This window comes from Rissa tridactyla, chromosome 2 (assembly GCF_028500815.1).
Source record: "Rissa tridactyla isolate bRisTri1 chromosome 2, bRisTri1.patW.cur.20221130, whole genome shotgun sequence".
Taxonomy (NCBI): Eukaryota; Metazoa; Chordata; class Aves; order Charadriiformes; family Laridae; genus Rissa; species Rissa tridactyla.
In genome coordinates this window covers 80709738-80723349 of record NC_071467.1, presented here as the reverse complement: position 1 = coordinate 80723349, position 13612 = coordinate 80709738, and the positions used below count along the sequence as shown (strand labels likewise).

General features: G+C 41.4%; 1 protein-coding gene across 2 annotated transcripts in view; it reads right to left on the bottom strand.

Annotated features, from left to right (window-relative positions):
- The window catches only part of TRIO (trio Rho guanine nucleotide exchange factor), a 258035-nt gene that overhangs the window by 179443 nt on the left and 64980 nt on the right, over positions 1-13612 (bottom strand). For both annotated transcript variants that reach the window (XM_054193055.1, XM_054193056.1), the window contains exon 2: positions 3421-3495. In XM_054193055.1, the coding sequence (XP_054049030.1) occupies positions 3421-3495 (75 nt within the window). The remainder of the gene's footprint in view (positions 1-3420; positions 3496-13612) is intronic.

Genomic DNA, 13612 nt, shown 5'->3' with positions numbered 1-13612 from the left:
ACCAAAATCCAACAGGCTGAGCCGTGCAGTTTTTTCAGGAAACGCCTTTTTACCTAGTCTCAAAGTACTTAGGTAAAGCTGAACAGTGGGCTTTTATGGCATGTTTGGAAAGCAGGACAAGTTATCAAGTGCCGTTTCTCATAGAAAATCAAGATAAATGCACCTTGTAAGAAAATGTTTCTCTTCATGTAAGTATGTGTGGAGATGTAAGAGTATCTGTACTTCAACAGACTTCAGTTTAAACTGAACAAAAACTTTGCATCCCAGACTCCATCCATACTTCATGGTTACAACTCTAGGATTCTTTTCTATTTCAGGCGGTTAGACACCTAATACTCTGCAGATTATTACCCGGTTAAGTGAAAAATCAGTCAAGGAAGCTTTTTCTCTTCCTTTCCCCCCTTTTTTCTCTCTCTCTCTTTTTTTTTTTTTTTTTTTTTTTTTGAGAACAACTTCATTGGAATGTTGTTCCAATGGAATTGAAGTACTGGAATACTGTGATGAGGTACCTTCTGAGCCTTCTCTTCTCCAGGGAGAAACGACCTAACTCCTTCAGCCTTTCCACATAGGGCAAGTTCTCCAGCCCTTTCATCATCTTCATGGCCCTCCCGCAGACCCTCTCCAGTCTGTCTGTGTCTCTCTTTAACTGTGGGAACCAGAACTGGACATAGTATTCCAGGTGCAGGCTGAAAAGCACTGACTAGAATGGGATAATCACATCTCTGTCTCTGCTAGTAACGCTCCTGTGCATGCAGTACAGGATCAGATCTGCCTTTGTTTTTGCAGCAGCATACCGATGACTTATGTTCAGTTTTTTGTCCATCAGGACCCCCAGGTCCCTTTCAGCAAGGTTGCTCCTCAGCCACACAGATCCTAGCCTGTACTGTATTTCGATTATTCCGACCCAGGTGCAGGACTCTGTACTTATCTCTGTTAAAACTTCATACTGTTCTTACTAGCCCACTCTTCCAGCCTGTCTAGGTCTCTCCATAAGATGGCTCACCCTTACATGTCCATCTCACAATAAGCTGGCTTCTTAAATTCTTAAGATAGTCAGCATTGTGGAAAGATCAGTGTCTTTAGTATTCTAAGAACACAAAGACGAATATACTGCTATACAGTCCACACTTACTCATTTAACTTGGAGAACGAATTTCACAGCAGTGAAAGCCAGAGAACAGATGAAGGAAGTGAACTTCGATCTCAAACACTCCAGTAATTGTTTTCAGACTGTGTTATTTCTGTAACTTCCCTGCTCTACAAAAAGGAACCATTTCTTTGCGCTGTTGATTGTCATACTTTATTCCTACTTGAGAAGGTACTCAACAATCAACAATGACCATGTTGCAACAACTCTACCTGAACTCCAGTATAAATAAGGGAGAACAAAAGTACAAAAAGGATGCTTAGGCCTAATGGGACTATGAGAGTTTTTAGTAGAGATAACTTAGTTACCTTTAGATATGAGTTTTAGTAGAGATATCCCCAATCTGTCCTATTTCTACAGACCTTAACCAGTTATTGCACTTACAAATACTAAAACCAAGTACTTGGGCAAAAGTTGTACATCTGAAAAAAAAAAAGGAAAAAAAAAAAACTGTGCATTGAAAGCCTCTCAGTCAGTAACCCAACAGTCTTCCTTACCTTTGTGTTCCCAGATATAAAGCTTGACAGTTCTAGTTCCACAAATAGTTAAGCCCTAGTGGTCGTCCTAGTTTTGTTGGGGAAGGAATGGGAGCGGTGTTGTTTGTTTGTTTTGTTGTGGGTTGTTGTTGTGGTTTTTTTTTTTCTTTTTTTTTAAAATCACTTGCACTGCTAAAGGATCTCATTTCACTTGAGCCCCACTTGCAATGGAAATGTGAAACTACGGATTTTGGCACATCAGTTCCAGCCAGTCTTGCTGCCCACAGCTGTTTGCTCCATTCTTCTGTCAGAAGTTGCTACCTTCACACAGGCAAGTTGGCAACCACTTCTTCCTGTCTGGACCTCATCTGCTCTGCTTCAGACTCCATCATCTCCCCTTAAATTTATCTTCAGCTTTCATTTGGCCCACTTCACTGTCACTGAATTAATGTCTTTTGAGAATGCCATAAGCTTACAAATTAACAATAGAGAACACCTCATTGTCTTTCAGATCCCCTTTAAGGGGTCTAAATTAAGCTCTGGACAATCTGGAAATTCAGAGGTTTTGGAATGGAAACTGACTGCATTTTCATTAAGTACCATAAAACAAGGTCCAAAAAGAGTAATCAGGGATTGAAATATTGTGCTTAACTCCCTTTTCTCTTCTTCTTTTCCTCTGAAAATATAGTTGTAAGCAAGCCTTCACTGCCACTACAATTCATAAGCAGAAGAATCGGGATTTCCACACTACCAGGAAAACTTGCTCTGGGCAGACTGTTATATCATTTGTTAGAGTTGTTAGGACCTTAAAAAAAATAAAATAAAATACAACAACACACAAAGATCTTTTTTGCTTTACACTTCTGCTTGACTCAGCAGAGTGGACAGGATGAAGTACTATGAACTAACTACACACTGTACTTGCAAGCATCAGCATCTATCCACAGCAAATCTCTAGAGTGCAATTTCAGGGATTATTTTGTATGTTTTAATATTTACACATAAGAGCTTTATTTTTGGAGTTCTTGACAAATTATTTAACCAAAACCCCCTCCTTTCAAATATGAGGCCATTAGGAGTCTGTCCTCTAAATCTGATGCTAAGATTACGGCAAAGAGAATGATGCTGTTTAATCCCAACAGATTTGGAAGCATTTACTTCAGAAAGTCACACCCAAAATGCAGTTCACAAAAATAAGCACCTCAGACATCATTCCATCAAGTAAAGTTACTTATCAAGTTGTAGAATATATTATGATATTCATTCATCTAAACCTCACTTTTAAACCCACTGCTATTCCTCGTAAAGTAACCAACCAACTTCAAGGTGTACGCTGGAGATCGCTAAAAGTAGATACTAACTCATTTCACCATGAAGATATTAAGTGTGCTTCAAAGGATATGCACTGAAATTTCACTTCTGCAACAGAGATATTTCTCTAATGCTTCAGATGGGCCAGAAACAAAGCCATCTCTGCAAAATTCTCCAGCAGAAGAGAACCAGGAATAAGAGAAGGAATATGACTGCACTACAGCAGGTTGTTCTAAATAATACTGTTGGATATGCGGGGGCAACAGGACATGACTGGGACGACAACAAGCAGTATGTTCCGCATTCAATAACACACACCCCTTCTTTTTCACAGATCCTTTCACAATGCTCATGTTATGTTTGGGATACCCAACTGGAATAGGTACTACCCATGACTTCTGTAATGATATTTAAAGTATTTAAAATACCATGTTATGTGTGACTAACAGGTAAACAGTTACACATTCCACAACAGAATAACTGTACCTGAAAGGTATGCAACTTTTTCCTTTAAAATTGGCAATACTTCCATAGCCTTCATTTCATCATTTTTGCGAAACCCTGAAAAAAAGGAAGAGAGAAGGTAGTCAGTCAGAAATTCAGACAAGCTCACCTTCTACACTTAATGAATGCACTGTATAACATTTACCTTTGGAATACAATCTGAGTGTTACGATTACGGGAATTAAGATAACCTTACAGTAATAGGCTGCAAAAATATAAAGTAAAAATTTAAAACATATTAATGAACAAGTCATCGCTTTGACTAGCTTAACACAAATAGCATGGCCTTTTAACAAGCCTCAGTAGAAAACAGGACATTGGAATTAGCCTTTTTCATCAGTAAATAAAAACTATCAGTTGGATCGTGTTGTGTTGCTTTTAGGCATTCCAAATCCTGCTTTTACTTTTTGTTCCAGCAGAGAGGAATAATATCAAGCTAAGAAGAGTAGGTACCTTTACAGCAATTACCAGTCAAAACAAACAAATCCAAAAAAACCCAAAACACAAACAACCCCAAAAGTACCACACACAACAACAAAAAAAAAAAACAAACACAAACAAAATCACCGAAAAAAAACCCCTATACTATTTCAATGCCACTTTCCTTACATCATTTCTGTAATCAGAATCGGGAGACAAAGCTCTCATCTGTGTCTTTTCTACTAGCTGACAGGAGCAGCATTTTGTAACAGAGAGCACATTTTGTCATGTTAACTCTACACACACACAGAGTCTGAAACGGTCCCCTGGCGTGAGTGATTACAGTCAATGCTGCAAAGCAGCACATCACCAGTTTGTCCCTTCTCTCTACTTCCATTACGATTCTGTGGTCATATTCTAAACTTCTCCCTTCTTTAGTAAGAGAGATTTAGGAAGCATTTTGGAGGAAGGCCAATATCATTCCAGTCTTCAAAAAGGGCAGGAAAGAGGACCCAGGGAACTACAGACCAGTTAGTCTCACCTCCGTCTCTGGGAAGGTAATGGACTGACTCGTTCTGGATGTCATATCCAAGCACGTTCAAGAGCAGGAAGTTATTGGAAGTGGTCAACATGAATTTACCAAGGGTAAATCATGCTTGACTGATCTCATAGCCTTCTATGATGTTATAACTGGTTGGCTAGATGAGGGCAGAGCATCAGATGTCATCTACCTTAACTTCAGCAAGGCTTTTGACACTGTCTCTCATAACATCCTCCTTAGAAAACTGAGGAAGTGTGGACTAGACGAGGGGACAGTGAGGTGGATTGAGAGCTGGCTGTGTAACAGGACTCAGAGGGTTGTGATTAATGGAGTAGGGTCGAGTTGGAGGCCTGTGACCAGTGGTGTCCCCCAGGGGTCAATACTTGGACCAGTATTGTTTAACAAATTCATCAACAACCTGGACGAGGGGACAGAGTGTATGCTCAGCAGGTTCGCTGATGATACCAAACTGGGTGGGGCGGCTGACACCCCAGAGGGCCGTGCTGCCATCCAGCGTGACCTGGACAGGCTGGAGAGCTGGGCAGAGAAGAACCTAATGAGGTTCAACAAGGACAAGTGTAGGGTCCTGCACCTGGGGAGGAAGAATGTCAGGCATCAGTATAGGTTAGGGGTGGACCTGCTGGAAAGCAGCTCTGAAGAAAAGGATCTGGGGGTCTTGGTAGACAGTAAATTATCCATGAGCCAGCAATGTGCCCCTGTCGCCAAGAAGGCCAACGGAATTCTGGGCTGCATAGGGAAGACTGTGGCCAGCAGGTCAAGGGATGTCATTCTCCCCCTCTGCACTGGTGACGCCACAACTGGAATACTGTGTCCAGCTCTGGGCTCCCCAGTTCAAGAGAGACAGGGAACTACTGGAGAGAGTCCAGCGTAGGGCAACCAAGATGACTGAGGGATTGAAGCATCTCCCTTAGGAAGAAAGGCTGAGAGAGCTGGGACTCTTTAGCCTGAAGAAGAGAAGGCTGAGGGGAGACCTTATTAATGTTTACAAGTATCTAAAAGGTGGGTTTAAGGAGGATGGAGCCAGACTCTTTTCAGGGGTTCCCAGTAACAGGAAGAGGGGTAACAGGCACAAGCTGGAACACAGGAAGTTCCAATCAAATACGAGAAAAAACTTCTTTACGGTGAGGGTGACAGAGCACTGGAACAGGCTGCCCAGGGAGGTTGTGGAGTCCCCTTCTCTGGAGACTTTCAAGACCCGCCTGGATGCAATCCTGAGTGATGTGCTCTAGGCAATCCTGCTTTAGCCGGGGAGTTTGACTAGATGATCTCTAGAGGTCCCTTCCAACTCTGAAAAATTACATGATTCCATGATTTTACTTATGGCCTTCCATATTGACCTGTATTAATATAGAATTGGCCCCTTTTGGCCCAACCTTGTTCATCTTACAAAAATCGGGTGGTTTTGTACCCACACTCCAACAAACTGTCTGTGTGATCTTTCCCAGTCTCTCTGTATTTATTTTAAATTTTCTAAATTTATTTATTTATTTTAAATATCTCATTTCTGAAGAAAGTACCCCTTCTGGGGTAAATGGGAAGCACTGACTACTTTATCACAGTTGAAGCCCAGAAGTGCTGTCAAGTAGAACAGCTCAAAAAGCCTCGTACAACACAGTTGTTGTGTTCCTTAAAATCAACAGTTTGAGTTATTTAGAAGGTAAAATAAGCTGCTTAATTATTAACAGTTTCAGGGAAATCTTACTAGAGCAAGCTCTGCTATACATGTCAGTCTTTTCTAAAATATATTGTCCTTCCTCTATGCAAAAGGGCCACAATCCCTCCAGAGATGGCAGCAGATGCTGTCGGTGATGCCCAGCAGGGAGGCCACCATTTCTCTTCCTCCTCAAAAATATTCAAATGTTTCATATCCTTTGGTCTCAGGCTCTGAGCTTTAATGAAAGAACTGTGCACTTCAGAGCTAAAACCTGAAGGCATCATACTGATGTCATCAAGTAACGTAAGATTTGTAAATAAGAGCATCATATATGTAAATTACATGACAGGTTTTCTATTCCAGCCAGCAATACCGAGACTTCTGTACCACTACAGTATCTAATTATGGGCACTACCCACCAAAACAGAGCCACGACACAGCAAACAGAACACCCAAGGGACAAGATGGCCAGGTGTTTACATGTCATGAGCTATGAGGAAGGACTAAACTGAATGATGCTGTCCACTCTGAAGAACTGAGGGGAGACATGGTAGCAGCCCTCAGAAGTCTAGTGGTGGCAAAAGAGGTTTACTTTAGACAGTAGAAAGTTTCGTAAAGGAAAGAACCATGAAGCAGGACACGGGCTTGCTTGTGGAAAACTAGGGACTATCCACTTCTGAGGACTTTTAAAAAATACATTTAGGCAAACACCTGCCAGCAATGACATCTATGTAGGCCAAGGCAGGGTCCCTACAGCTAACTCTAACTGAAGCGTTCAACCAGGACATTGTCTCAGCACCCATAGATTACAAAACAAGAGAAAACTAAACAAATCCTCTCCCAGCCATTGGCTAGTTCCCTGTTTTTCCATGAACACCATAAACCAAAAACAAACCCAAAATTCAATACACATTCTCAGAAAGGCCAGACCAGGAAAACTGGTTCCTTGGGTAACCATGCTGCATGGAGGGTTTCTACACAATGGACAATATTTTGCAATTACACAGCAACTCCAGACCAAGAAAGCAGTGGAGGGACACAGCTATTTCTTTCGTGTTTGTGCTTAGACTCTCAGGGGTCTAAGATGGCTCCAAAGGAACCTCTTACCTTTTTCCTTCCTCCAGAGTACTGGCTATGGGTTACCAACCTTTCACTGAAACTGCCTACAGTTTTCTTCCTACTAAGTTTTCATCTAGAAGAGACTAAAGCTTTAAACAAGACGTTAAGAAAACCTTGGGCTTAAATAACTCATCTAAAAAGACCGCAAATACCTTTTTCCACCTTGAAATATTTGGGCTTCAGTTGACTGTTACGGCATACAGGCACATTTCCAGAGTTAAATTTTTTTTAACGTGCTTTGAGCTACCTACCATAAGCTTAATGCCAATTTAGCATGCTCAGATTTCATATCAACCATGGCGATTCCTTTTCTTTACAGTAAATTTAGAGGTAGAAAACACCTTCTCCTCACCTAAAAAGCATGCAGAAACTAGTGCTGTACTTTGCCGTCTATCTTAGCTCAAAATTACCCAAGACACTGATGTTACCACAACTTGCTTGCTCAGACTTCTAAGCCCTTAAACTGCTTCACCTCAGATGATGCGCAGTAGCTGCACATTTTACTTTGCCTGTGGCATGTAAGAAGCGAGAAACATTTAGCTAACATCTCTTTGACTATTAAGGGGCTGCTCAAGGTAAACACCCCAGAAAATACGTTAGTGCTTGGCTCCTGTTCTGGATCTGCATATCCTTAAGGCTGACTGCCTTGGATTATCATATTCCTGCTGCTCTAAACAGCCTATTTTTATTCCAGTTCTGCAGTGTTAAAGCTTAACTGAAAAGACTGGGGGGATTACAACTGTTGAAAGAATGCTGGGGAGCAAAGAAGGTGAATACAGCGAGAAAACCATCATATTTTTATCTCTGACAGTGCAATAATAATAAAACCAAACATAATAAAAAAAAACAGGAATATAAGCAGGTCTTAATGGCTTGGGGTGGGTCCCCCCCTTTTTTTAAAGCCTCTACACCACAAAACATTCGCGATTATGAGGCTTTCATTTAAAAAAAAAAAAAAAAAGAAATTAAGAGGCATTTACCGCACTCAAACGGAATGCCATAAATATCTGCACCCATCCCTCCCTACACAGCTCGGCAACCTCCGCGCCAGCCGGCTGCATCACATGTTCCTGGAGGTGATGTCATCCTTCCCCGGCACGCCGGCCGCAGCTCCCGCTGCAGTGCCCGCAGAGCCGTCGCCCAACGCCACCACCACGGAGCCAGGGGAGGTGTGGGCGCGGGGAGCCCCCTGGAAGAGCAGGACCCCAAGGCTGCGGGGTGCAGCTTGGCCAGCGCAACAAACCGAGGGGCTTTCATCTCCCCCGGCACACGCCTCTCTCTTCTGAAAGCACGATGCGTATGCCTACACCACACGTATTTAGGCTGTTCCTTTCACGATCCAGCTCACCTAATAAGGCATTTTTATTTTAAAAACATGCTTTTTAATAATAAATGCCACGCTAGTACCCTTTAAAGATCATTTTAGTCTGAAACAGGAAAATCACCCTTGATATTTTCAATACCTATTAAAGAAATACTCATTTTAGTTTCCCATTTTTAATAGGTAGTATATGCCCTTCTGTTGTCTCATATATCACACGGACACTTTTCCCTAACTAGCAGTCAAGGGGGAAGAAGCTCAAATTATGCTAATTAATATTCAGCTTCACTAGATTAAGTAACACACAACTGAGCAGTCCATTTCAATTTAAGAGCTCTTCCCGGCTGTGAAGCTTTCAGAATTACACAGTCCCGAGTTACAGCAATGGAACCTTCTACTTTAACACAGTCTGTTATCGCTGAGTGGTTACTGAAACGCTGTATCGCACAACTAAAGATCTTTAAAACATGCAACCAAGAAAGAAGCAAAAGAAAGTCACCTAAACTTTTTACACAGATCTATACACGGGAAAATGAAGAAGTCTTTCCCACAAACATATCACCTCCTCTTTGTCCCCACAACTTCAGAGCCACAAGACACCATCAGATAGCCAAATTTAAGAAACTAAATTGTCTTTACTAATCCTTTTTCTCATGCTGTATGAGGCTAAGATATTTTGCTGCGATATATTAATTTATCCAAGTTAAAAGACCCATGAAAAACAGCATTCCTGGGTGGAGGTATCACCCCTAGGAGGCCTCTGAGAGCCCTTTACTCAAGTGGCCAGGACAGCCCCCTCTCACTTGGGCTGCAAGTGTTCCTGCATCCCACGGAGAAGACCTGGCCACAGAGCTGCACGGCCACGTACCCCGGAGACAGGAGAGTAACCCAGTGTAAAGAAGCCACCTCTTGCCTGGAAATCACAGCGTTCCTATAACCCTGCTGCTCCCCTGCGTACCCAACTTGCTGAAACTTCCTACGGGCACTGAAATACAGTGAGCAAGTCACCTTCAGAGCAGTAACAGAGACTGGGTACCCTGTGTGGTAGTTCACGCATCCCAGACAAATGCTAGTCTAAGGCTGAAGTGTCTTTCAGACACAGGAGACAAGGTAACTCTGTTAATCATCTTGCACTGCAATGATCAGTAACTAGTCAGCCACACAATTAAAGGGAGCAGATAAAATTGCCTTCAACATATCTTTTAAGCCAACAGTTTGACTACAGAACTGCCATACAAAACAACGTTGGAAATAGCTTCCCCCAAAGATGCATCACTGCCCCAGGGACACAGAAGTCTTTGTTACTTTGAAGGTATCTTCAGTGATGTGCATCATTCAGTTATGGCAACAAACATAAATTCCAGACACAGAAACTAAGACAGCAGACTCGGAAACTGAGGCTAAGAGCAGCATCTCTTTGCTAAGAGGTTGGTGAAGCACTCATCCATTGTTGTCACATGCAGTTGACTTTAAACTTTTCTGAAACACGGCTAGAAAAAACACAAACAATAAAAGGGAATGCTCTCATCCTGAATACTCACACTTTTAAGGACACAACCTGCTTTTCACCTTGCAACGTAAAAACAAGACCTTTTCATGGGTGCAAACAAAAAAAGTCCTACTCAACCCCTAATATATCGATGCTTTAGGTTCTCTTTGGACTTCAGAAGAATGACTTTGCGTGTCGTGTCATGGACAGTAAGCAAGTTGCCTTGTCCACCAGGCTGCTACCTCCAGCACCAGCCTTCTAATCGCCACCTCTCCTTTGATACAAATCTCATCCTGAACCAGAAAAACCTCCTTATTTTCCAACAGAGTACTCTCTCCATTTCAAAGGACCTGCTCCAATAGGCATATTCTCAAAAATCCACATGCTATGCTAACTTCTATAGGAAGGAAACAAATCACATAGAAACTGCAATAGCAGCACTCAGAACTGATACGTTAATGGCACAGCTCAGGTAACCAAGGAGTTAGGTAATAATTGGACTGATTTAGGTTAATCATAAGTGGAAAGAAATATTTGCTAGGAGATAAGAGATAAAACAACTTCCATGGAGGAGGAGGAGAAGACACCATTTCCTATCCAAGCAGCAACTTCCTGCACCTAGGTAAGGCTGCAGGAACTGTAAAGCATTCTGCACAACTCCTTGCATCCACTGGTTCCTTGTGTTGATTAAGCTTCACCTTGTGACAGAAAGTCTCAAAACTGTAGCTAGTCAACATTAAAGCAAAAAGAATCCAAGATGTTCCTGTCTTTAGTCTTTCCTCTATTTCATAGCACGAAAGATATCAACTACACAACTCTGAAATCTGAGCTATTCCTCCCTTTAATTGTAAAGCCATCCTATCTACATTTCAAGAGAAATTGCCTTCTAGTTAATTACGTTAAAAGGGAAAAAACAAAACAAAAGAAGGAATAAAGATCAAATGTAATAAAACGAGTATATTATTAGACTGATAAAGGTTTCATTATTCGCCCTTTTTCCTCCCCCATATCACAAGACGATGACATTGATTTTAAATCCTGTAAATCCATAGATTTATTCTTTGGATTTGCTTATCAGTTAACAACTGTATATGATAAACCTCAGCTGCAAGTTAATTTATACACTACCTCCCATGTTTTTCAAGTGTCCAGAAAGAGAAAGAGATCACAAAGCAGGTTCCTATTCTCCCATTTTGCCATGGAGAAGGTTTTAAAATAGGACAGTGGGCAAATTTCTAAAAATGGCAATATTCCATGAAAAATAATTTTAAACAAGATATGAGGAAATTTACAAGCAGACATTGTGAAGTCTTTTATGTCCTTACTCTGAAGTTACTACAGAGAAACCAGTACAGACTAAGTCAGTAGAATCATTCCATTCTTTCCTTCAATCAGATTTGGAAAAAATGATTGCTGAACTCCACAAGTTCCTGGGTTTATAAATTAAATCAGACTACTGAGGTAAAGGTGAGAAAGAAAACTGAACTTTCATAAAGCAGAAAAAGGCAAAAAAACAGCACTAATTGAGATTACAACCCAAAGGGATGGCAAAGGGAAGCAAAAGGTAACTAAAGTTAGCACGTGTATGGGATTACTGATAGCTTGTCTTGATTTTAACTCGAGTATTTTAAGTGCTAATTGCAATTTTATGGTAGGCTTAACTATAAATTCATACTTTTGTATGCACGTAAAGGATTTATAGAGCAATCAGAGCTATCAATTTACCAACTGCACTGTTACCGCTTCTTGTTATAGACTTTGCCTACATTCATTGCTGCTCAGCAATCTCACACCATCTTTCACATTGCAACAAAGCAAGAGAATTCAGGGAAATTATGGCAAAGACTGCAATTCTCTTCTCTTTTCTGAACCTTCCAGAGCTTGCAGATGACCAGTTTCAAAAGGTATAATGGCAACTCATCTGAGGAACGCTAACTTTAAAGTATGCCTGTCATGGCATCTTTAAGACCATACATCTTTATTTTTAGGAGCAAATGAGGAACTATCAGCAGGTTTTTTTTAAATGACATACAGATCACCAGGCAACATTAGTAACCTTGGCATTCTTCATTTATTCATTCACTTTTTCTCAGTCAAGATTCTAAAGCCTCCAGGTGACTCCAACAAGGACACGGTTTAAAGGCATACAACCAGAGGGGCAAGATTTCAGTGCTGTTTCAGCAGCCACAGTCACAAGCTTAAGCAAAGTATTTTTTTGGCTACTCATTTAACAGCAAGAACCCAGTCCTGAATTTAAAGCAATTCCAGGAGTATGAGGAGAGTACACTTTTGACCCCTTTCAGCCCTGATCAAGCTCAAGATCCACTCATCAGAAAACATTACACCCTCAAAAGCTCACTTTAATCACAACAGGTCACGGAAACATCCCTCCTCTTCCTGTTTTGCATCCTATGCACTCTCCGTAAGTGCTGCAGGGAATTGTACTACATCAGTATCAAGCTGGTATGCAGTGTTACCACATGGCAACCGCGACCTCACAGAAGTGGACAGCTTAGAAATTGCCTTGAAGTAAGAAAATGAGATTCATTAGAAGGTTACTAGCTCTTTAAGCCACTTTCAGTTTTGGACATTTTTGCTAAGTGTAAGAGGTTCTCACTTACCATTTTTACAGCTCTGTGGTTTATCCTGACACCAGGACGCACCTCTCCTGACTGTAAATTATAGGGGGAGAACAATGTCATACACAGGGATGGGGGACAAGAAAAGGCTACCAGTGTAGTCGACAGCAAATACTCAAGCAAGCACTGACTGAGTGACCATCCTTTCCTTGGAAGCTTACATACTCATCTATTCCTCAGTTAAGAAAGAGCAGTTACCAGGAAACTGGCTACCTCAGGTGTGTACTGTAAAACTTGGTGAAGAGCTGCCCTAAGAACATTAAGTTGAAGAAAACTGAATCACTAAATCACTGTTAAAATCTACAGTTTCCTTTTAATTAGGTAACAGAAATGTTAGAGTTATCCATATTTTGTAGTGAGGTCCTTTGCAACCTGAATTACCCTTTGATCCTATGAAATGTGCAAGATAGCAGTACAAACATCCATTTTTCAATTGAAACTTAAGATGAGACAATCAAAATCTGACCAGTTTCCCCCCTTTGAAGCGAGGGGAACTGTGTTCTGAAATTTATCTGTCCTTTAGGGATGTGTAGTCTGTTCCTGCTGTCCTACTGATATCGTTGGGAGTTCGTTTGTTTTGGTGGGAACTGCTCATCCATCTCTAAGCGCTGCAATACTCCAATTCACCGCCCTGCTGAGGTGGCAAACCTTTTTGTAGCGGTGTTCAAATACAGCAGCAGCACACGGCTCTCACTGCAGTCAGATACCTTCCCTGTTGACTGTTGCTACACACACTCAACGGCTTAAGGGGTCTACACTGTCAGGGCCATCAGGAGGGTAACCCAGTCTCCTATAAAAATCATAGAACACCAGACTGGTATTGGTTTAACACGTAGTTGTTTTAACAACAAGGTCTGTAAGCAATTTTACTTGGTTTTTTGTGTTCAAAACACAGATCAAGTGAAAGGCAGTAGCTTCTAAATTCTGCGCAGGAACAGCTGGAACATAACATTTTAGATCATGTCCTTTG